The following is a 23,669-nucleotide window of genomic DNA, read 5'->3' on the forward strand; positions in this document are numbered from 1 at the left end:
CTAATTATGCAACAATAAGGAGGACGTGGCAACAAGCGGGGACACAATATTGCTGCGAACCATGTGTGGGTTTTATTTGTTGTTTGTTTACTGCCCGGCCACGCTCGGCTCTGTTATTTGTGCCCCAAGAGAAGCGCGTCTTCCATTCTTGATTTTTATGCCGCACGGGCTATCGCATTCAGATAAGCAGACTGTTTCGCCCTAACGTCACCAGCCCAGAACAGTCTTCTTTGATCTACAATGTTCTGGACGTAAATCGACGGTAACAGAAGCACTCGCGCCGAAAGATAAAAGAAGCCTGCAGAGCAGACGCCGCGGCATTCGAATCGCCGGAGCTCGCCTGCACACGTCACTTTGTTGACTGCTGCTTCGCCGCCTGCGTATTCTTTGAGTTGTTAGGGGAGCACAAGTTCGCTCCAATAAACTTTTTTTCCTTGAAGACAACTGCGTCGTCTTTGACTTCATGACAATATACATTACAAAAGCTCAGTAACAGTGAAAGCTCGTTAATTAGAACTGTAATAATTCGAATTCATGGATAATTCTAACCGTACGATCTGGCCCGGCCAAAGCCTGTGTATTGAAAAGCCCGTTAATTCGAACGCGAGGGGCCTCCGCCACAGATAACTCGAACTACGCGCCATCGCGCCTGCAGCTTTGGGCCTGGCGCACGGCCAGAAAAATGGCCCCCTGGCTACCTGCACACCACGACAGAGGGAGAAGTTAAACTGGCTAAGAGCAATCTAAAACACCTATAGCAAACGCTTCGGAAGGATTTTTTTTCTTTTTTATGCGGACACGAGTTCAGGGTGTGGGGCGTGCTGACAGGTGTCATTGCTGAGGCCAGAAGTGTGGAACCTGTCTCTGCAAGTGACCACAGGGAGGGTGCGGTCGAAACACGGGTGCGGCCATCGCTCGGAAGCAATGACCGAATAAAATGCCGCCCGTCTCATCTTCAGTTTTGGACTAAGCGAAAAGGAAGCCTACAGGCCTTCCGCTGCATTCCCTCGTTAAAAAAAAAAAAACCTGCTAGTTTCCCCTTCAAGTACAAAAGGCAGGCTTCAAGTTGACCGCGACCTTTTTCATGCATTCGATTGCCGAAATGCTCAACTGCTATACAATCGCATTTCACGGCTTTTGCGCTTCACTTTCGTTTGTTCTAACTTTCATTAATTCGAACTTTCATTACTGTCTCCTTGGAGTTCGAATTAACGAGCTTTTACTGTTACAGCATTGTTAAATGCAATAACAATAATAGTCGCGATGTACATTGCTGTTGCTTTTCTTATTACAATTACCACTTGATCATTTTCCGTTGTTATTACTGTTTGAACCGTTATTTAGACCGACTATATTATTTTCCAGGACACTTGGTGTATGAAACTTGGCATGCAGAGCAAAAGGTTGCTCTCCATTGCAACCCTTTGGGCATGGGCTACGGTCTCAGTACCGACAATGCCTAAAGTTTGAACATTTGCGTCGCAAGTGCCTACATACCCGCTCACGCACGCTGCGTGAAAATTGGAAAATTGTATCCACTAAAAGCATGGACTCCTTCCGAACATTGCGTTCGAAATGTCTCACGTTTAACATCCGAGGACTGCGAATTGCGGGGCGAGTTATATTTCCCGCCTTAATTTGAATATGGACTCCAGCGCAGCGTGTAAGGACAAAGCTTTGTGAGACCGCTGCGTATAGTAAACGGCCGGCCGTGACCTTCGCAGCGGCGTCAGCGTTTCTCGTGGCGTAACTCAACTGCTAACTTTGACAGGGTTGTCGTTCTCCTAGAGGTTCTGAGCGCGAAAGCAAGAACGCAAAAAGAAAAGGTTCTGCGAAGCACTACTAGTGCTTAGGCCTTCTCACCTTGAATCTATTGACGGGGTATGCGTGTGCGCGACCACGTTATATCGGGACGTGCTATCCTGAAGACAGAGGATAAGGCCCCTTCTTTTCATCCTCCAGCCGTGTAAGCAGTAGGTACTCTTCCCGGTCAGCGCAGGTGCGTTGCGGGAAGCCTGTCGCCGCTGGAGGAGGCAGACGGCGCGTTTGATGATAATCATCATAAGAGCTCAAAGTGCGTTTGTTTTAGAGGCGAAACCCCTTATGGGCTCGGGCTGTCGACGTCTCCTGTCGTCGTCGTCGTATGTCGTTTCATGTCGTAATGGTACTAAAACACTTTGTTTTCCAACGTGACGCGTACTAAAAGAATAAACCAGCACGCTCATTTCCGAACGTCTCGCGCCAGGTCGTTTCATATCAATGGGCAAAAACGCGTACTAAAAGAACACATCGGGACGCTCGTTTTCCAACTCCTCGCGCTAGAACGCTTCGTCCTTCAAAGTCACCGAGATTTTTACAGCAAAGCTGTATACCTCTACCCCCTAACGGTTTCATCTCCGTGGGCAAAAACGACAAGGCGCCAGGAACACTGCATGCTTCGCCCCTCTTCAGGTTTCACGTTAGTGGAGAGATGGCCCGGGATTTTTTAGGCGAGAATTCCGTGTGTCTGTGCACAGTACAGTGAGGTTTAACTGAGCGCCGTTGAGAAGCTACTTGTGTTGTCGAACTTCGAAATATTTCGGAGTTTTCGAATGCTGCCGGCATTCGGTTCTGTCCCGAATCGAGCATAGCGTTATTCGCTTCTACATTCGAAATGTCCACGCTCCACTACTTGTCCCTAGCCGAGGGATTATGACCTGCTTCTCAATCTGATGGCCCCGAATGATGCGCTGTCATGTGGCTCCTTATGAGATGCGGTAACGGGGGTACGAATGCCGTTGTCCCTCGCGGGGAGCTCTATCGCGATCCCTGTGGCCATGTGGCACTCAAGCGAAATGAGTTTAACAGGGACAGTGCTGTTTGAGGAGGATTGCGTTCGTGGGCGTGTAATCGCATTTTTATTAATACCGTCATGTTGCGCAGACGTGGCTGTGTGATCTTCGGACGACCCAAATAGCCCGTTACGACGACAAGACCCAAAGAGTCCGTTACGAAGATAAGCACCGCGCGGTGTCTTTTCCGCCGGGCTCACTTGCACTCCTGTGAAGGCCTCTTCGCCGTGCAGGCCTTTCCGCAAAGTTAAGGCCCCGGTACACCAGCCCTTATCAGGTGGCACGCCAGGTGACGGATGTCGCATACGAAGTTTCTCCTGTCGAGCGAGATAATAACCCTCCCGCCTTTCCGTCTTTCTTACGGCAGTATTCTACTGAGTGGACCTCTGTCAAGCCTTTGTATGGCTTTCCGTCTGTTCTTCCAAGCATCCATGTTAAAATAAACCAAATTTAATTGAATTGAATTGTAGTGGTACGCTATAGTACTGCATATAGCTTGAAAACACCTCATTCCGTGTGCGATGCCCTTCCTCGCAAGGAACAGCGTTTTTGAAATGCTTGGGCATTTCTATATGGACCCAACGAGCAAAACCGTCTGTCCGTCTGTGACGCTTGATGTGTCGCGCGGTCGCCGCATACGGAAAGGGTATTAAAGGGGCCCTGCAACACTTTTTTCAACTTCTTTTTTTTTGTATGTACAATGCTTTCAGAACGTAGTCAACAATCACATCCAGTACTTAAAATACGGGGTTACAATGTACCTCAGCCAAAACTCACTGCTCTGTGCCCATCAGATAACTTGGAAGCCTCCTCAAAAGGTTTTTCTCTCCTTCTCGAGTCTTAACTTTCTTTGAGCCCTCGAATTACGTCATTACAGCAATGCAGCGGCTATTGGCCGCTTCCTTTCTGTGGCAGCAATAGACGTATTCGGTAGACACTTTAGAAAAAAGCCACGAAGCAAATCAGGCACGTAAGGCGGATAGTTCTGCTGCGACGAGCAAATCACGGGGTGAGTGCCGCTTCATGCTTTTGATAACTATAGCTTAGACAATGCTTCCAGACGCGAAGGAAAGAGTGAAAGCGTTTATAAGAAGCGTTGCAGAGTGCCTTTAATACAAGGCGCTAGAGGATTCATATTTTCTTGACAGAACGCTTATATTATTGCTCTCGAAACATCCTTTTCAGCAATGCATTGGTGTCCAGTAGCGAAGCCGACTTTGTAGAGGCTGTGTAGTGCGGTTTTAATGAGGTATTAAAAAAAAAAGAACCCTAGGGCCTTCCTATTCTCCTACAGGACCTCTAATATTTCCCCTGCCCGGCCGCGGCGGCCGCTTTTCTGATGGAGGCGAAAAGCAAAAACACCCGTGTGTACGAAATTTCGGCGCACGTTAAGATCCCCAGGTGGTCGAAATTAATCCGAAGCCCTCCACTATGGCGCGCCTCATAGCCTGCGTTGCGTCAGCACGCCAAACCCTACAATCAATTAATATTTCCCCTGGAAAGATGATCTTTCAGCAATGCATTTGTGTAATCTAGTGAAGCCGACTTTAAGGAGGTTCGGTGTGTAGCGCTTCATAGGGGTACATGGGTCTTTGGAGGGTACTTTATAAAAGGCGCAAGGGCCACTTTTCTGTCAAGCTCCTCATGTCTCCCCCGAAAATGTCTTCTCAGCAGTTCATTTGTATAGCGCAGTGAATCCTACTTTATAGGGGCTCTGTGAATAGCGGGTAATGAGGATACACCGGGTCTCATGGAGGTACTATAATAAAATCTCCTATGTCTGGTGAAATAATTTTCCTGCAACGCATTTGTGTGTAGTTGTGAAGCCGACTTTAGGGAGGTCGGTGTATCTGCTCCGGAAGTGCGAAATGCCTGCTTTCACGACCTTCGAGGGGCAGATAGAAAGACGAGTCAGTCACAGGTAATCCGCCGCGTCCTACGAAGGGTTTAAGGGGATGCATGAGATCTTGTGAAGGTACTTAATAAAAGCCCCTAGGAACTTACTTTTTCGATATGACAGCTTATATGACACCTGAAAAGAATCTTCTCAGTAACGCATGCATGTACACTCGTGCAACCGACTTTAAGGGGGCTCGGTGTACATGTAGCAAGCGGCTTAATTTAAGCACTTATCCCATGGCTCCCACTTGGGAGTTTCTGCGATTTTTTGTGTGTCGACTGCTGGGTTCCTCGTGGCGACAGCGCATGACGACGGCGGAGTTGCACGTGTAGCTGAAAACGGCGCCCTGTCGCCGCCTCCGTCGTCGGCGTCGTATCAGCGTTGGCCAGCAGGCGACTTCCGGCGCGCGGACCCCTTTTTCCGGAAGTTGCCGTCGAGGTCCCTCTTCCCGCTTCTCTTATCGTCGACTTCCACGCGCGTCTGCGTGGCCGTGGCGACTTCCGACGCTCCTCGCGCGATGCGTTGCACTGCTGCATGCGGGGGCGACGGCCAATCCCGCCATGCTCGTTTCCGAGAAGACGACGGAGATCGAACGATAACAAAAAGGGACAGCGCTTCGATCTGTACAATCGTGGGTTTCTTTTTTGTTTGTTTGTTCCATGATCCTATTTTTTGTCCGCTTATCCGCTTGTGAAGCGGCGAAGTAGGCTAAAGCTGCCCTGGCACACGCGAAAATTTTGGTGGCGTGTTGGCCTGATTATAAACGGTGCAACGCGCGGGAATAAGGGGAAGGGGGGGGGGGTGGTTAGCCGAGACGATTTTTGGAGGTGGATAAAATCGGAGCTTAGACTATGGTTTGACTGACGAAAGTCAAATACAGAAAGGATATAGTGGCGATGCTTATCATCTTTGTTCATGTCACTTGTATGAATCTTAAAAAGAAGGGGGCCTAAAGTATTACCCTGCGGGACACCTTTCTGGAACAACTTTACCTTTCATCGTCTTCGTGCATGGGGAAGATTCGCATTAGTTGAAAGAATATTCCACTAATTCCGTGCGCTCGATTGGAGCATGTTTGATCGCGCAGGGGTGTATGAGGGCAGCTGGCTTGTGCACGTAATTACGTGTGTGTATGAGGTCCTTCGCGTTGTCAGAGACGGCGGTCAGTGTGATCGGCATTGTACACTAAATTTCAAACCTTATTTCGTTTTGGCCTTACGAACTCCAGTTGCGCTGAATCGTAAATTTTACATTCGAACTTCGGTAGTTTTGTTGTGATTGACTTGGGTCGATGCGCGTACCGTGCAGCAGGGAAGGCATACCGTCCCTGCAGCTTCCTGCTCAAGGTTAAAAATAAGCTGCCGCCTAGTCAGGGTATTATTAATGTCGGACACAGCAGTTGTTTCCGCAGTTGGATTGTGTGGTCCTGCCGGGTTCCTTTGATTTGTGAAAGTTCGCTAGCAGTTCGCGCCGTCTTTCTATATTTTGGAGAGCATCGGCCGCTCTCCACGATGCTTCTTCTCGCGTCTTTTGGCTTGCGAGAGAAATTGGCGTGCTCCGCCCCAGCACCAGTGAAACGCACTGTGGGTATTCACCTCCCATTATTTCTTTTTCTCTCGTGCTAGCGACGGTACATTTTTCGGGGAAATGAGTGCATCCAGAGTGAAATGGCAGCCTCCTTCGGGCCAGCGACACGCATCCTGTTTCAAACGCTGGCGATCTACTTGTCTCACCCCGACCGCCGTTTACACTGCACCACGCAGAATGAGAGGGCATTCTTTGGCGCAGTTGCTCACGCAGTATGGGTGCGTTATACTGGAAGCACTTGAGTTCTCTGTATAACGGCCGGAGCAGAACCATTGCGGATAAGAATCGCTCTGCACACTCACACGCACGCATGCACGCACAGGCAAGCGTTGGGTAGCGTTTATCGTGCCAGGCAAGGAAATCTCTACCGTCGCCGACGATCGTGTGACGTCACAGTTCTCCAGAACAAGAGGGGGTTCGCTGTTACCAGTGCACATAGGTCGGCGTACTCACTCGTGAGTACACTCATTTGTACTCATTTGTACTCAAACTCACGAGTGAGTACGATGATGAGTGATCACACACCCAGAAAAAAACAGTGAGTACGATGACGACTGAGTATAGGGGTAAGTCCACTACTCGTGGGTACAGTACTCATGAGTACACTACTCATGAGTATGAGTACTCATGAGTACAGTATTCACGAGTATGAGTACTCATGAGTTTGAGTACTAATGAGTATGAGTACTCATGAGTACACAGTACTCATGAGTACACAGCACTCATGAGTACAATACTCATGAATACTGTTTTTGCGAGTGCTTGCACTCTTGAGTATATGCACTCCTGAGTACAGTAGTGCCAACAGTAGTGCAAACAAGAAAACGGACAACAAAAGCTGCCACGCGAAGACACGCAGAAAAACGCAGTTTACGGCCACGGCTGCACCGACAACCCCCGAGCTCCCCTGAGCCCGACCCGGCCTGAGAACCAGAGTAGACACCAGACGCAACGCGAGTGCTTACGTTCCGTTTCACATTCTCACATGTACTTGCCTTCGTACAGTAAGTCGCCCAACGACAGTGCACCGTGTCAGACGTTTTCTTCCTCTGTCCTGATTTATATGTAAGCTGTGTTTTTCTAATCAATTAAACAACTTATTTTTTCTACTTAGTCTTTCATTCGAGCTACGACCTAGCTAACAGTGCAGATAAGTTGATTATTCGTGAGTAATACAAATTGAGTACTCATGAGTGCAAATGAGTAGTACTCATGAGTGAAAAATGAGTAGTACTCATGAGCAGTAGTACTCATTGAGTACTCATGAGTACAGATTGAGTACTCATGAGTACAGATTCAGTACTCATGAGTACAGATTGAGTACGAATACTCGTGAGGACAAATGAGTTTGAGTACAAGTGAGTACGATTACAAATGAGTATTTGATGAGTGAGTACGAGTGATTTTGTGAACAGACGAACTTTTTGAGTCTGAGTTTGATTGAGTACAGCGTAAATGAAAAAAATGGTGATTGAGTTTGAGTGAGTTCTTTCTGTTTTGCCGACCTATGCCAGTGCAGTGCATACGGGGAATATTCGTACGGGATCCGCGCTCTTCCCACACGCGTCGTAGCTCTTCCTTGTTCCACCTGTACCTCTCTTATGCCTTACCCTGCTGCCGCGCTAAAAACAATGAGCATCTTTCCTTCTTCTTTCCAGGCGCAAGGGCGCGGAAAACAAACAAAAAACGAACGCCAATTTAGTGAAATGGATATCAGGTCGCGGGGTATCGCGACCGGTTCTTCGTGAAGTGGAATGCTATACCGTTTCGTACCTTTACGCCATTTCCGTCCCGCCATGCACATGCGGCCGATTTTTCTTTTGCTCCTGTTAAGTAGGCGTTGTCAGCACTCGGGTGACTCCGTCAAGCACAGGGGAAAAAGGCGGGCGCAGTGCAATATAAAGACGCATCAAGAGAGGTGGCTCGTAAATGTTGGGGCTTGCCGAACAGACTGCAGTCTTAATGCGTGAATCGATCTTTTAAACCTTCTATGATAATGCGATCTTCCTTAATTACTCGCAAACACCGTCGAATCGCCTTTCGTTACTAGCGCAACGTCCACTGTTCGCAAGCACTGGCGTGCAGAAAGAAAAGAGAAAAATTTTGCCGCGGTTGAACGCGGTCAAACCAAGTTTGTCAGGCGATGGCTTGGTTCTGGACAGCCGCTTTTGTAGCAGCCAACTACCGCACAGGCAACACACAGACGCTGCTGCTTGGCGCCGATGGCACGAACGCACGGAGTGCGAAGTGAACTGTGAGAAGTTTGTGGAGCTATAGCTCGGTTTTCGCCCCCAAGAGCGCGCAGTGAAAACGCTCATTTTCTGGTGGCACGCGCCCTCTCTCTTTCTCCCTGTCGCCTTCGTCCCCCTTCCCGTGGAACGAACGAGCGATTAGGCGCTTTCACTGCGCAACCGCACGAGGCGCTAGCTCGACCTTGGCTGAGCTGGAAGGTCAGACTGACACTACTAGTAACGAGCTGTTTTCTGGGTTTGTACGTGGAGTAGTAGAGCTTTCGTTTTAAAAGAATTACAGAAACACAAAAGGGGGATTGGTGAAATGGGTTAGCCGAGCTGATATACACTCATCCACTTTTAAAGTTGGCTTCATTACTGTACCCATATGCGTAGCTAAGAAGACCTTTTTTCAGGGTAGATATAAGCACTCCTATATACAAGTACGAAGGGCCCAGGTCCTTGGGTAGCTACCTTCAAAGACCTCAGTGTATCCCAGCCCCTTTAACGTCGGCTTCACCACTATACACAAATGAATTGCCAGGCAGACATTTTTAAGGGGCAATATAGGTAAGCGGTCTGAAACGAAGTATGAAACCCGGGGCACCTACTTCAATAAACACCTCCATAAGACCCCGAGTTCTAACGAGCGCCTGTAAAATCGGCTTCACCACTCCGTATAGGTGAATTGCTAGGAAAACATTTTTCTGGAGACGCTGTACTAGGCGGTCGCATATGAAAATACGAAGGCCCCAAGACATTTATTTATGACCATTTTTGTATGTAGCGAAAGTGTGACGCACCCAGCGTTACAGGGGGACGGACGCGTTTCCGCGTTGGGGGCCAGATCAAAATGCATGTGAGAAAAAAAAAAAAAACTGGCCGCGTATCTGCATCTTTCGTTCCAAATGTCGACAAAAGACGATAGTCTTTCTCGACATTTGCCAAGTAAATGCCTCCATTCGCTTTCCCCCTCACATCTCATGCTCTTCCTATTCCATCGCGCACCTCCCAAGGTAAACACGCGAAAGGTTTGCTCAAGACGCGTTCAACTGCTTCAGGCCGGGTGCCTCGATGCCAGCGCTGCTGTGCGGCGGAAACGCGCGTGAATCGAGGCGCCCTATATTTCAACGTTTATAGAACCACGTTGCCCTACTCCACGTGCGTTCCAAGCAGAACGTGGAACCCATCTAGTGGAACCTTTCATAGCTGTTGCCGCTTGATTTCTTAAAATGCCGCTAGGAGCTGTATTGGCGCGGGCGACAGCAGGCGACGGAGTGATTTTTTTTTCTGCAGTGGATTTAGTATTTCATTTCGCGAAAATCAAGCATCTATGAATTGTTTTTATAAAGGAGCGCTGTAAATATTACTTATGTATTAATTTATGTCTTATATATGCGTAATGTTTTGTTCTTGCTCAACAATGTTGACAAGTATGAACATTTGGACATTTACAAGTATGAACAGTGTACAAGACTATTGCGCAGATTTTGTTTCACTTTGGCCGGGTGGCTGAATCGAGTCACAGACAGACAGACATACAGACATAGAGACAGACCAAAATTTCTGGGTTTAAGTAGCCCAGGAAAGACGATCGTCTTTAAAATAACATTTACCGTCCCTTCCTAAAGAAAGTTGAGAGAAGCGCGAAAGCTAAAACTGCGTACAACCTTCGCTCAAAGTGCGTCCAATCGGTCGTCAAACCTTCAAAGACCAAAGTCGCTAGCGAAGAACGTACCCATGCATGCGACGGTTTTTCGCGCACTAAGTAAACACAACTACGAACAATCTAAACGCATACCTATGCGGGGTTTATGCGATAGAGGTATACTATATATTGTACTCCTTCGCGATCGACGCGTGTTTTGCCTAATTCGGAACCGTTCCTTCGATCAACCGGTCCATGGGGAAATGCATACATTTTGACAGAACATCATCGGTCCCACTGAGGAAGCTTTCGCTTTAAAAACAGGAGAGGAGGCAGTCAAGCTTCAGTTAGGGCTAGTTGGTAAGCTGTAACTTGCAGTGCACGTTTTGCGCAAAGCTCGCCACAGGAAATTCGATACTACAGACGCACATACACCCACCCACACACAGGCTTCGCGGTGGTGGCGAGTGCGACGTCGGCTTCCCCTGCGGGAGCCGCGGCTGCGAGCCCGTGGCTTCCTGTCCCTTTCCTTTCGGCTCCCTCTCCACACTGCCGGCGGAGTTTTAAAGACGCGCGCTGCCCGTCGCCCATCCTATTCCGCTCGTGCTCTGGAGTCGGTGCACAGCCCATTCGGGCTAAGTTGAAAAGTAGCGGGGAGAGAGCGGCTTCTTGCTATATACATCAACGCTCCTCCGAGGAACAACGGGGTCCACATTGGCTACCTGGAAGGTACGTCCCCTTTTGTCTGCTCCGTGGAAGACACGCGTCCAGGCCTGTGCTAACTTTACCGACGCAGTGTCGTCTCCATCTGGCTTATTAGGGACAAGGCCCCTTAGGGGCTGGGCTGTCGGCGTCTCCTGTCGTCGTCGTCATTTCATGCAGTCACGGTACTAAAACACCGGGGCAGTCGTTTTCAAATGCCTCGCGCTCTTAGAAGGTAACGCGTACTTTATAAAAGAACACGCCGGGACATTCGTTTTCAAACGCTTTGCGCTAGAACGCTTCGTACTTCAAAGACCCGAGACTTTTACAGCAAAGCTGTATACCTCTGCCTCCCAACGGATTCATTTCCATGGGCAAGAACGCCAAGGCGCCAAGAATACACTTATGCACTGCATGCTTCACCCCTACCCAGGTTTTACATTATGGAGATGGCCGGAAATTTTTACGCCATCAAGATTCAGTATGGGCACTCACTCAGAGCTCTCCCATATTCCAAGAAACCCCTCCCCTATACCTAAAAACTGGCAGTGCATAGCTTGCTGGAGTTCTGGCGCCATGTTTCGTTGGCGGTTCACTTACATCGGGGGGCGGTATAGTGCTAAAGCTGAAGCGCTTCGTTTCGGAACACGAGTTCGCACTAACGGCTGCCAGATTTGCTTGGGCAGCATCAAGGTTGTTGGGATGCTTAAATTTTGGTTCTCGTTTAAGATTCTCAGCTAACTCACCCCGTTCCTTTGTAACCTGACACGAGAGCATGCCTAATATGCCTGAGGTGAAGTAAGCAGGCCCAACCGTGAAATCAAGCATTTGTGTGGTGCTTCTGCCACATAAGTGACAGACCGCGGCGGTGTCGTCAAGCCCTCCGATCTCTCACCACTACTGATTTCCTCCCCAGACTGTGAATACGTTCGGCGGAGGTAACATCAGTTTTTTTTTTCTTTTTTTTTTACTTTTTGTTCGTCATCTGAGCACTGTGCGATATCAAACTGCCAGAGTGTTTCTCCATGCTTTCTCCGTACAGTGAGCACGAGATCGGTAGCGGAACTGAATTTTTGAGTCCACCAAGCTAGTCGTGCGGTGCAATGAGTCGGCGTTGACGCGCAGTGCTGTCAGTGTTCACCTGCACGCCCCTTCGGTATCGGCTTATTTTAAGAGTTCTGCTTCCCTACTTTGAGCGTAGCAAGGACGTAAACCAACTAAGCTTCTTAAATTAGAGAGCACACGAAGGTATGGAGCTAGTGAAACCACCGGACACGTCAACACCTGGCTTTCTCTTGCGTTCTCGGCTTCTTTCGCTGGTTTTCCGCAGTAGAACCAACTCTTCCAGCAAGCACCTCTCCTTGACTGAAACAGCACCCGCGGAACTAATTCACCGAACCGACGACTTCGTGCCTTTATTTTATGATCGATTTTCCCTTGTTCCCTCCATTTTAAATAGGAGCGCGAAACGTGACCGCTTGCCGAAGAGTTTTCGCGCTATATACACGGACAGAAATTGGCACAGTCATAGATGGCACCACACACTCTATACTCGGGAACAAGTTAAGAACGGCAATAGCTCATGCACGGTATCACTCCGCCTAAGCGACGGACCCGGATGTCAACGGGCGCGCGCGTTTTGAAAGGAGGTTGCTATGAATGCGTAAAATCGGCTGCCTTTTCTCACGTAGTTTGTTTGTAATCACTGCAGAAGTTTATAAGTATATTAAAGGTGTTGTGCCACCAAATTTGTTGCTTGTGCATTCTTTGTTGCAAGCGTTTTATATTTCGTTAGGAAGTATGATACATGCTCTCACATGCACATATTCTGAGTAAAAAATTTATTATCGCACGATTCATGTGAACAGGATTCGGTTTAGGTTTCTGGGCGCCGATTCAAGCAGTGACGTCACAGTGTTACGAGGACGCTCTGCCACGTGTGTCTACCATGCGGCGCTGCGGTACGCTGCGTCTTTACTACGGAGTCTGCTCCCGCACACACGTGCTTCACCACGGAAGTAAACGCGCCGGCTCGTCATGTCAAGCCGCGGCAGCTCCGACACGGACTCTTTGTCTGCATCCGCGGATGCAGACAAATGAAAACTATGGATATGCAAACCATGCCTCTTAAAAAAAACGCTAAAAAAAAAGAAATAAAAAGAAAAGCTACCCCCGCCGCGAGTTGAACCCTCAACGTTGACCGAACGGGCGCGACGCGCGAGACCACTGCGCCACCGGACAAATGGTTCCACTGTGCGAAATAGCCGGTGTACTAGATGGACGCCCATCCTTGGAGTCGTACGTCGGTGTTTACTAGCTAGTTTACAGAATTCCTGGCTTGTCAACTCAAATTTCTTAAATAGCGCTTGCGCAGCAAGATTCCGCGAAGCCCCCGCAATAGCTTATCGCCATCAACTCTGCTCCTTCGCGAAAGCGCTCGCAAAATTAAGTGTGCCTGGCTGCGACTACGATTTTGCACTGTAGGGATAGTGCTTGGCGTACTTTGGTTTTACGTTTTACGCTAAAAACCTTTGCTGATACTGGTCTCTTATTACCCAAATTACCCTACGTAACTCTTCTTCTCCACGAAACTGACCCTATATTTTCTACAGGCGAGCCGATCGCACACGCATGTCGGGGTAGCGGCGTCGCCGAAGAGCACGGCCGAAGCGCCGAACGCTAAAATACGGATCGCATTAGCGCTAGTGTTGAGTTGTATGGGCTTCATGGACCTTACTGAGTTTATTACACTCCAGAAACTAACAAAATAGAGCCGCGTTCATTGCAGAACGAATGTTGTCGGGGCGGTTTTCGCTTCTCGGTCGATTCCCGACGACGCGTTGGGCGACCAGTCAGGCGACCGGTTTTGTTGGCGTCTTCGGTCGGCGTGTCAGTCACACTACGGCGACTTTCCATCGGCCGACGTGTTTGTGTCGCCGTCGGCGTAGTGTGACAACGCGGTCTGGCGAATCGGCAGTTGCCCGATGTTTTGGCGACTCGTCGTCGTCGCCGTCGTGTCGGCCTAGTGTGTCTGATACGACCAAGCGACCAAACAAACTGTGGTAACTGGAGTTCACGTTGTCGTCGCTCGAGTCGCTAACGTGGTATGACGTAACAAACTTTGTTATGCTGGCAATTAACTGACGTCATGGTTAGTGGCGCTAGCGATGGGTCCCGATCTCCAGAAGAGCTTTTAGGTACTTTTTAGAAGCGAATTAAAATATATATTAAGAGCTTGCTGTACCCAGCACTTCGTGTTGATGGTCCTTGCATACAGAGAAAGCCTACAGCAGGCTTTTTACAGACTTAAAATTTGGTGGCACAACACCTTTAAGTCCAAAAAATCATGGAAACGGCTCGTGCCGTGTTCAAAATATTCCCAGTAACCCCCCACATGCTCAACGCGGAGTAACATCCGGATGGCTGCGGTGATGAGGCACAGCGGCAACTTTCGTTGCCGTTCTTAAGTTGTAACCGGGTATAGGACGGCGACCCGTTCATCCTCATACGGTACGTTTCTTCGTGTAAGCGCGCTCGTCTGTGGTCTTTTATTGTTTAGTCTGACACCTGCGGTTTGCGACGATCTTATACTGCGTCGCTGACGCGGCTGTGCTTGCATTACGGGGTCAATGGAAGCGTTTAAGGCGAACCTAGCACGCCGCAATTATTGGGCCGTAAAATTTACGAGCGCTGCGGTAACCTCGAAAAAAAATTAAGGGTAGATCCATTGGTGGATCTTCAGAAATGCGTGCGCAATGTCTTATCATTTTACCACGCGATCTCGAGGCTCGTCGCAATGCGCACGCATCGCTCCGGCTTTGGAAGTCCGCAACGTGGCGTTTCTCGCACTGCCCTAGAGCTCGCACACAGTACAGACCGTGCTTTGCGTCCTAACCGTCTCAGTGGTCACGTTTGCTCGCTTTAGCAGCGGCAGCTCCTTTCGTGGTTCATCGCCGTCGGCATCTCGTTGCCGGTATTCCCATTCTTTACTCTTTTGAGCCTACTGGGCGCTGCACTCGCTTCACACTCCATTTTACGCAGGGAAATAGGCCGGGCGACGAGCGTATAGTGGAGTATTCTAGTTCACTATAACTATAGTGAACTAGAATATCACTATACTATAACGAGCGCGTCATACGGCGAAGAGCCGATGGCTGCGCGGAGGCAGCGCCACCGCTGCCAGCTCCGTTTGACGTCACCCATTTCCACACGCGCCCGCTCGTTCTCTGTTCTTCAGTCGCTCTCTGTCCGTGGATCGACGGCGCCAGTATTTGCCGACGTGGGCCATCGTTTGCTCTCGCAATAAAAATAAGGTCAAGATTGGCTTGCAAGCTTTGTTGGACGCTCTGTCGTTACTCTGCGAACTTCGTAAATGAACCGTGGAAGCCAGGCTAAGAAGAAATTTGAAATGTATAGCATCCTGACACAGCCTTGAGAGCAACCGTGATTTTTTTTCCCTTCTTGGCAGAATAGGTAGAAGAATGACTAGTTCACCTACTATGAGGGTCATTTTTGTTTACTGTTTGTAGCCAGTGGGTGTATATACGGAAACTTCCGCGACCAACTTTCGTAACCACTTCAGGGCGAAGGCCTTTCCCGACTTCTAGCCGTGTCCGTTATTTGATCCCGAATTTTCTCGCACACCACGTTGTTTTCTAAAAGTTTATCCCCTGCTTTCATATCCCTTCGGTACCCTCTTTGTCGCTCGTGTCGTCCTCGTGTACTTGATCTTTCCGCCCTTCGCATCATACACGCCGTGTTTAACTCCGCCTGTTGTTCTTAATTTGACCTAGAACCTTTTCAAGTTGCGCAGGTTTTCTATCCTTCAACTATCCTTCAAAGACACCCAGCGTCTTTATTTTCGTTAATTATGGGGCTGACCTGTGTTTTCTATCAAGGTGCTTCGTAAGGCGCCAAGTTTATGCTGTGTGTCTAAGAGTATGCATTGATCGTGTACCGTTCTTTGCCAAGATAGCGGTTACTTACGCTTTATTAATTGGGAAGGTTTTTTTCATTCACCTAAGATCAAAGGCGATTTTTTTTTTTCACTCGCCGCGGAGGCTCAGTGGCTAAGGTGTTGTGGTGCCAAACTCAAGGATGCGGATTAGATCTAGGGTTACCTACCGTCCAGGATTGTGCGGGACTGTCCTGAATTTTCATACAACGTCCGGAGTCCCGCGCCGTCCCTGTCGGGACAGCTAGTATATATATCCCGGATTTGTTCCGGACCGTCTAGGTGGAGATTTTTATGCAATCCAACGCACGCTCAACAGGGCGCGTCACGCTACGGAACTCTAAGTTCGCACGGACATCTCCAGGCAGAGCTTCACGTAAAGCTGAACTTCAGCTCAAAGTGCCACAACTTTTACGGGAACATTCTCGAGCAAGAGCAATTGTTGCGAGCAGCATTTAGCCATACTAAGTACCACTTCAAAACGCTGCAACAATAAAGAAACAATGGATTTGTCTGGAAGATACCGCAATAAAGAAAACTGATTTCGTTGCCTCGCTATGTTAGGGCACGCTAACCCCCATCCCGCCTTCCTTCATTTGCGAGTTGGTAACCCCGGTTAGATCCCGGCCTAGGTGGCCGTTATTCAGATGGAGGCGATGAGCGAAAACGCCCGTGTGTCGAGATTTCGACGCACGTTGAAGATTCCCGGGTGCCAAAAAATAATCAGGGGCCCTCCACTCGCGCCTCACAGCCCAGGGGCGGTATTCTCGAGTTTTGTCCCTTTTGCGTCCCTTTCAAAAGTGTCCCTTTGGCGAGCCCTGATTGGCTCAAAGCAAACAACCGGAAGTGACGTAACGCAAGCGCAACAAACTTACTGCCAACGCCCACTGCTTAACCGGAAGTACGTCACGATGAAAGGGGCGCAAAATAGACGTTTTGAAAAGGGACCGTTACGAGAATACCGCCCCAGGTGTCTAGTATAGCGTCGGTGCGCAAAACCATTTAATTTTTGAATTTCTTTCGTTTATGTTTCCGCTAAATATTTGTTAAAGATAATTGTGCCTACGCATCGTGATATCTTTATACCTGCGTGAAACATTTGTATCACAGCTTTGCATTTTTGTTATTTTCTTTGGGCCTACTTTTCAACATTTCCTGCATAATTAACGAAACATCGTTCTAGTTGCATTCACTTTGCAATACCATTACCTCAAATAACATCAGGTTACTTAAATATTAATTATTCATTGCTATCAACTAAATACTATCCAGGTTCCTTCCTATCCTTATTCCAGTCTGGCTTCGGAGTATTCAACGCCCCTTTTTCGCAATTCTTAAATGGTTACGGCATGTTTGCGCCGAGTTAAACGCTTTTTCGTTATTTGTAAGGGCTACGTATTTCTGGATTACTTGAGAGATGAGTGGTTTATCGTCGACTAACCGTCCCTAAACCCAGCTGCCCTCTATATAGGTTGGCGAAAATGTGATGTTTCGTGAATTTCGTTTAGCCAACAATTATGTCAATTATTTCCAGAGATTACGTGACGTTGCGACGTTGACGTTGAGAGCTCATTTTGTACATTGCGTTTCTTCAGTTTTTTTTACAAAGCCCAATGGAAAGCAAAAGCTGGCCATATGTGTTGCAAATGTCATGTTGCAGAGGGCCGTATGATGTAGAAATAACGGCTGAGAAGGTTATCTATGACACTATTATCTCCATGACGTCACAAAGCGTAGGCCTGCGGTCTTTCATCATCAGAACGCTATGTATATAATGCGTTACGTGCATCATTTTTTTTAAATTGGGAGTTTTCGATTTCATTAGAAATGAAATCGAAACCTTGGCATAGAAACCTTTTACGTGACATTTTATAATAACGAGTGAGTGAGTGAGTGAGTGAGTGAGTGAGTGAGTGAGTGAGTGAGTGTGTGTGAGGGAGGGAGGGAAGGGGAGAGAGAGAGAGAGAGAGAGAGAGAGAGAGAGAGAGAGAGAGAGAGAGAGAGAGAGAGAGAGAGAGAGAGAGAGAGAGAGAGAGAGAGAGAGAGAGAATAGAACAGACTGCCACATAAACAAATTTTCGTGCAGCTGCCATAATTCCCAAAATGATATGTACCGTGTTATGAAATATCTAGAGATACGCTCTATTTGATTTAGCATGCGCTTCGCCTCGTTTGCTGCTACGTGCTTCTCCGCGGAAATTTGCGGCAAGTCCCTAATTAAAGCAATTATTGGCAGCCCCGAAAAATCTGTCGTGTTTGCAATGACCTTCTCTATCCCTCGGTCATTGAAGTTCGCGTTTTCGCTTTCAACTTAACGGACATTCATTGGCCAGAGGGATTAATGCCAAAGGGTTTCTGCCGACTTTAAGCGTTCTGGCTTCGCTTCTTTTGGCTTAGCGTCAGCAGCTGACTCGTGCACTTAGTTTAAACGTGCGTAGCCAGACTGCTGCATTCAGCATGACGTTGTTACCGTCCCTCAGGCTTGTGAACGCGGCAGGAACGCGCCTCCACCCCTCCCCGAAACCCGGAAACGTGAGCTGTCGCCTTTGTTGTTGGGCAACGCTTGCAACTCGCTCTATCCGCCGGCCTCCCTCCTTGAACGCCGCCGCGTTCGCCCCGACACGGCTGAACGGGCTTGTGGGCGTCGTCGTCGTGATTTGTCGCGAACTACGGCTGTGACTAACGGGGCCTGCTGTGCACTCGGCGTCTGCGCCTCCTTTTTGCCGTAGAAAGCGCCCTCGTGTCCGAAGGGTGACGGTGGAGACGAGCACCTTCCCGCCATTATTTTTCCCGCGTGACGCACCAACGAGCGCGCTGTTCCCGCGAAGAATGACTGGGTAGAAAGCCGTCGCAAGGCCCGATATTGCGAAGCCAGCGCGCACAACGCATAGCCCAATAAGTAATGCGGACTCTGGGTTGTCTCCGACAGCCATGGCCGGACATTATTAACCCCCTCCCTTAAGCCTGCGGCCTCGAGCCATCCAAATAAAAACGTTTGTCTGTCTGTCTGTCTCCGACTCCCCGTACAGGAAAGGCATTGGCGGATCCGAACTGACATTTCGTGAGTGGTGGAGAGGGGTAGGGGTGGCGCATGCTATCCCTTTCGGCCCTGGTGGTCATCACCTAAAAGTTCCTCTAGCGCAGAGAGAACGAAACCAGAACTTCTAGTTTTCTGGGGAGTTGTTCTTCAATTGTTCCTATTGCGACAGCGATCACAGTTACTGCGTTTTAGTGGAGCTGGACGCTACAAAGAAGAAGCTCCGGTGAAGGCGAAATTACGACATTGAGGCTGACAAAAATGGCGGTCAGAGTTTTATTCCCAAGCTCGTAAATTCGTAAATCTATAAATACGTGAACTACAAAGTTAATTTTTTTTGTTTGTCGGCTCCTGTAGTCATAACGTTTAGCAAAATATTGCCAGATGTCCTAATTAATTGCCTCATTAATAAATGTGTTATTATTTGTACTTCCAGCTGTATTTTTGTTTGTGGGCTTATGGGGCTTCAAAATTTGGGAAAATACACAGAAAACGTTGTTTTGCTTGAAATAATAATAAAAAACAGTGCTGAAAAGGGATAGTTCAGGAGGCGCCGGCGAAGGTTGGGGACTTGCAAAAGGCGCATCTGTAAGTATCGCTTGTCCGTGTGGAATATCCCGCCGGAAACGCAAGAATGCTGTGGTTGCTAAGTTTAAGTTGCAAATGTTGTTCGCCTAAGGAGTCTTTAGAGACGGCCTTCGTGAATTAATATTTTCGCCGAATAGCAACAAAGGTCCCTCTCTGGGGTGGGCGGATTTGCGATGAAGTTGCAAGCAAAATAAATGTCAATGGTGTCGCGGGTGTATGCTGACACTCGAACCTCCTCTTCTCCTTCGTGCAGGGCTGGTGAAGATCGCCGAGTCGCTTGGCCAGCAACTGCTTCCCCCGCGCAAGAAGATCGTCGTGCTGCTCATCGGAAACCACTCGGCCGGCAAGAGCACCTTCATCAACTGGTGCGTACTGAACTCTCTAATGCGTCGAATACGCCATCGCGCACGGGGTTGCTCCGTGAAGTCGGGAAGGGGAAGTGCGGAAAGTTACGACTAAATCGAACGAAAATTTTGGGACTATTCGTTATTTCCGAATGTCATACAGATTCCCAAAAAGCACTGTAGGAGTGAGATTTTTTTTTTCTTTTTTTTCGGGTTGATCGCTGGAATGAGGGTCTCTTCATGAACAACTATACTTGGCGAACCATCCTGCCTCGCTTTATATCGCTGCAACCGCTTGACCAGCCCCGCTCATCCTCAGCACTCCAAGCTATTTTCCTCCAATCCCACCGTTGTACCTCCTCGTGCACCCCACTTCCAGCCTTCGCGCCTTTGTCGTCACAGAAGCACGTGCAGGTCGCAATGGATAAAACGAAACAGCGCCATCTATTGCACTCCTGCAGAACCTTCCGAAGAAGACACGCTCTTTGTCAACTTTGTTGCCCAATCTGTATACGCGCATACGTCACGATGGTGTACCGCTTCAAACCGTGTACGATATCTGATATCTCAGTTGGAGCTTCATGAGGTATAGACCAACGACGAAAGGAAGCAGCACTTAATCCTTAACGGAACGCAACAACAGTGCGAAGGCGGGGATGAAAGAGGGGAAGGAGCAGACTGCAGCATCTTCCAAGACGGCAGCTTGGACCGAAAGGATCAAAAGGCGGGCTTTAGCGACGAGTTAATCCGTGAAGAGGAGCATTTCGTAGCCATTTTGTTTAGGGGATGCAAACTACTGGCAATTTGTTTCTGCCGTCGTTAGTTTCACGTTATTCCTGTTGCTTATGCAGCGACATGTCTCGGTCGATACCCCCTGGCGCTGTCATTCGTGCCGGCTCTCCTATGTCCCAGCGCATTTTTGTTTGTAATATTTTCACCCTACACTCGGTTGCAAGTTAAGAACGACAACGGAAGTTTCCCTAGCGCCTTATGACCGCTGCCGGCTGTTCTTCCGCACGGAGTAAAGAGTTCGCTACTGCGACTGTTTTGCAATGCACAAAATAAAAGCGGGTGAAAAGGAAAACTAGCGAACATAATACCGTGGCGAGTGCGAAAAACAGATGATTTCAAGCAACACTGCAATCTCCTTTCAAAGGTCGCGCGCGTGACGTCGTGGTTTCGTTGCTTCAGCGGACTGATGCCGTACATGCGCTGTTGCCGTTCTTAACTTGTAACGAACATTTTTGCTTGTAACCCAGGTTTAGTATTGCAATGTTGCCGCTAACTAGTTGAAAGGACAGGTGAGGTGTGCGAAACTGCGAGGGGTATGGGATGCTGTGTACGTGAAATAGACGTTGGCGTGGCTCGCGCAAGAGGGTGTTCTCTGCTCCGTCTGTCGCTACTGTGCACGCCCCCAGCGCGGTGACAGTGACAGCCCGGAAGGTTGATGGATCACGCCGGGACGAGCGAGCGCGCGGGCACCCGTGTCGGTTGGCGACGGGCTGCAACCGTTTCCCGAACCGAGGACAGACAGGCCCGGCAGCAGCGGCTAGTCCTTGTCCCGAAACCTGAACGTTAACTGCGAAGGTCAATCGACTCGGCGGCCGTTTTGTATTGACCTTCTATCGGTGTGTGTGTGCGAGTCGTCGCAGGCGGGTCGTTGTCAGAGCAGTCGGCAGGAGCGGGGGGTTCTGCCAGACAGGACTTCGTTGCGATGCAAACGTGCAAGCGAGCTTTAAACATGCAAGCCTATAGAGGATGTCTCGCAAATTACAGGACTAGTGTCGCTGTCAGACAAGTCGGTAGGAGGAGAAGGAAAGGGGGGGCTTTTGGCAGGAATTCCTATATCCGTCTACGCGTTGTTATTTCAACACGAAAACGAGCGCTAAGCATACGAAACCAGAGGATGACTCGCAAATTTCCTAACGCTCCACTCTTATTTGGCCAATGGACCTTTTTCCAGTAGCGATCTGCGCATGCGCGGGCTGCTGGTCCGCCATTCTTGGCAGTAGCCTCCGGCAAAATAAACAAAAGGGCGCCCCCCCCCCCCCCCCCCCCCCCAGCTTTCTGTTTGGGGAGAGGCTATGCTGTCCAGAGCTGCGCGTTTTTATTTTTTCTCTTTCAACAGCTCGAAGTGGGTTCGTAAGTGCACACAAAAAGGGCTTTCTAGGGAAAGGGGCAAATACATTTGAGGCTGACACTGGAAGCACATACAAGCCAGTGGGGGAGTAACAAAAATGAAAAAAAGTAAAGAAAAAGGGGCGCTTCAACCACTGCGAATTAGTCACGGGAACGACGCCTGCTACGGTGACATTCACGTGAAAGGCACGGGTGACCGGTTGGTGCGGAAGGGGCTACAGTACCAGGATATTTTTTGTGGACGAGTTCTACGAAAGCTCGACGTTTTGTGGGCGTGCATTGCTGCCAATTTTAGTTCGGCGTGGCGGCCGCTAGGAGGATCGGTACTGGAAAAAGGTCCATTGCTCTACGGAGGCCAAGCGCTGGCAAGCATTGAATGTAAACGTAAATTGCAGGTAAATTTATTTATCTCCATAACTCAGTTTCCGAATAGAAGGCTCTTTTTTTTTTCCCCTTCCTCTTTGAGATATGCTTTTAACCGAGCTTGATGGCCGGCGGCTTGGTAAGCGGCACGGTGGTTCGTAAGTACAAGGTGAAACAGACAGCCAAAGGTGAACTCCTTTGTGCCGGATGAAATAAGCCGGCCACTGGACGCCCTGAGACACGGTGGCGGCTATGCCTGCTGCCTTGTCCTGGCCAGCAGCCGCGAAGGCCCGCGTGACCTACATTCGCTTCCTGCGCCGCTGAGGTTTTTGTTGCGTGTCCGTGGCGAGCTGTGCGAGGAGGGTAGCGTTTCCTATCTTCTTGCGTTTGACATTTCCAAACCGCGCGCTGCCGCCGCACGAGCGGTGGCCGCTGTGCTAGCAACGCCTCCCGGGAAAAGAATACGCTCTGCCTGCCGCGTCCGACGACGCTAGGGAAAGTGCCGCGTTTGTCGTCGTCGGCTGCGCGGCGGCCGACCTCGATTTCTCCGTGTCGATCTTTTAGCCGGCGCAGCGGGAACGCGAATACTTGCATCTTCCTTAGCTACGCGGTAGCGCTGTTTTCAGCTACCGGCCAACTACAAGCACCGCCGTTTCTGAAGTAGGGGTCGTCGCTCATTTCCGACACCGTTACCAGTTATTTTCGTCGTGATATTTCACTTGCTAGGCCTTAGTTGTCATTAGGGCGCGCGCATTGGTGATTGGTGCAGACGACGCTTGCAGAGCGCGAACTTATAGGGAACCGGCGACGCTGTCCTAGCCACTTTGGGGAACACCTTGCTTTTGCGGGGTACTTTTTTAAAAAAACATTTTCTGACTTGTAGAGCAAAATTGTAGTCCGCACCTTGAAGTACGTCTTGGGCTTAGAAGATTTGTAGCCGAGGAAAGGAAGTTGTAGCAGACCTTGGGTGCGATCTTCCGGAAAGAAAACGAAGTTGCGATTCTCTCTCAAGTATTTTCTTGGTCTAGCTGAACGTTTTTGCCGAAATTCGTAAGTGCCAAGGGTAACGGTTGCGTTAGCGTGCTGGTCGCTCCTAGTATACTTGGCGGCTTTGGGTCCTTCACCTGTTTGATCCTGTGCAAGTAAAGCCTTTACTATCGCGTGTTCCGCATTGGTTGCGCTCCACCTTCTACCCAGAGGCTCGGAGAAAGAGAAATAAAGGAGGGAGAGAGGACCCATTCTTACCCCGTGACAAGGGCTCGAAGCCGCACCGAGTGCGACCGACACTCCCCCTTTTGTTGCATCTCTTCGCGGTACATTCTTATCAGCCGCTCCGCTGCCTGTC

At 49.2% G+C, this 23,669-nt stretch overlaps 1 protein-coding gene across 2 annotated transcripts in view; it reads left to right on the forward strand.

Annotated features, from left to right (window-relative positions):
- The window catches only part of LOC144144796 (uncharacterized), a 74,560-nt gene that overhangs the window by 32,556 nt on the left and 18,335 nt on the right, over window positions 1-23,669 (forward strand). For both annotated transcript variants that reach the window (XM_077676299.1, XM_077676300.1), the window contains exon 3: window positions 19,732-19,843. In XM_077676299.1, the coding sequence (XP_077532425.1) occupies window positions 19,732-19,843 (112 nt within the window). The remainder of the gene's footprint in view (window positions 1-19,731; window positions 19,844-23,669) is intronic.

Source organism: Haemaphysalis longicornis, unplaced genomic scaffold, assembly GCF_048455015.1.
Source record: "Haemaphysalis longicornis isolate Haplotype H1 unplaced genomic scaffold, Haemaphysalis longicornis Haplotype H1 scaffold_7, whole genome shotgun sequence".
NCBI classification, from domain to species: Eukaryota; Metazoa; Arthropoda; class Arachnida; order Ixodida; family Ixodidae; genus Haemaphysalis; species Haemaphysalis longicornis.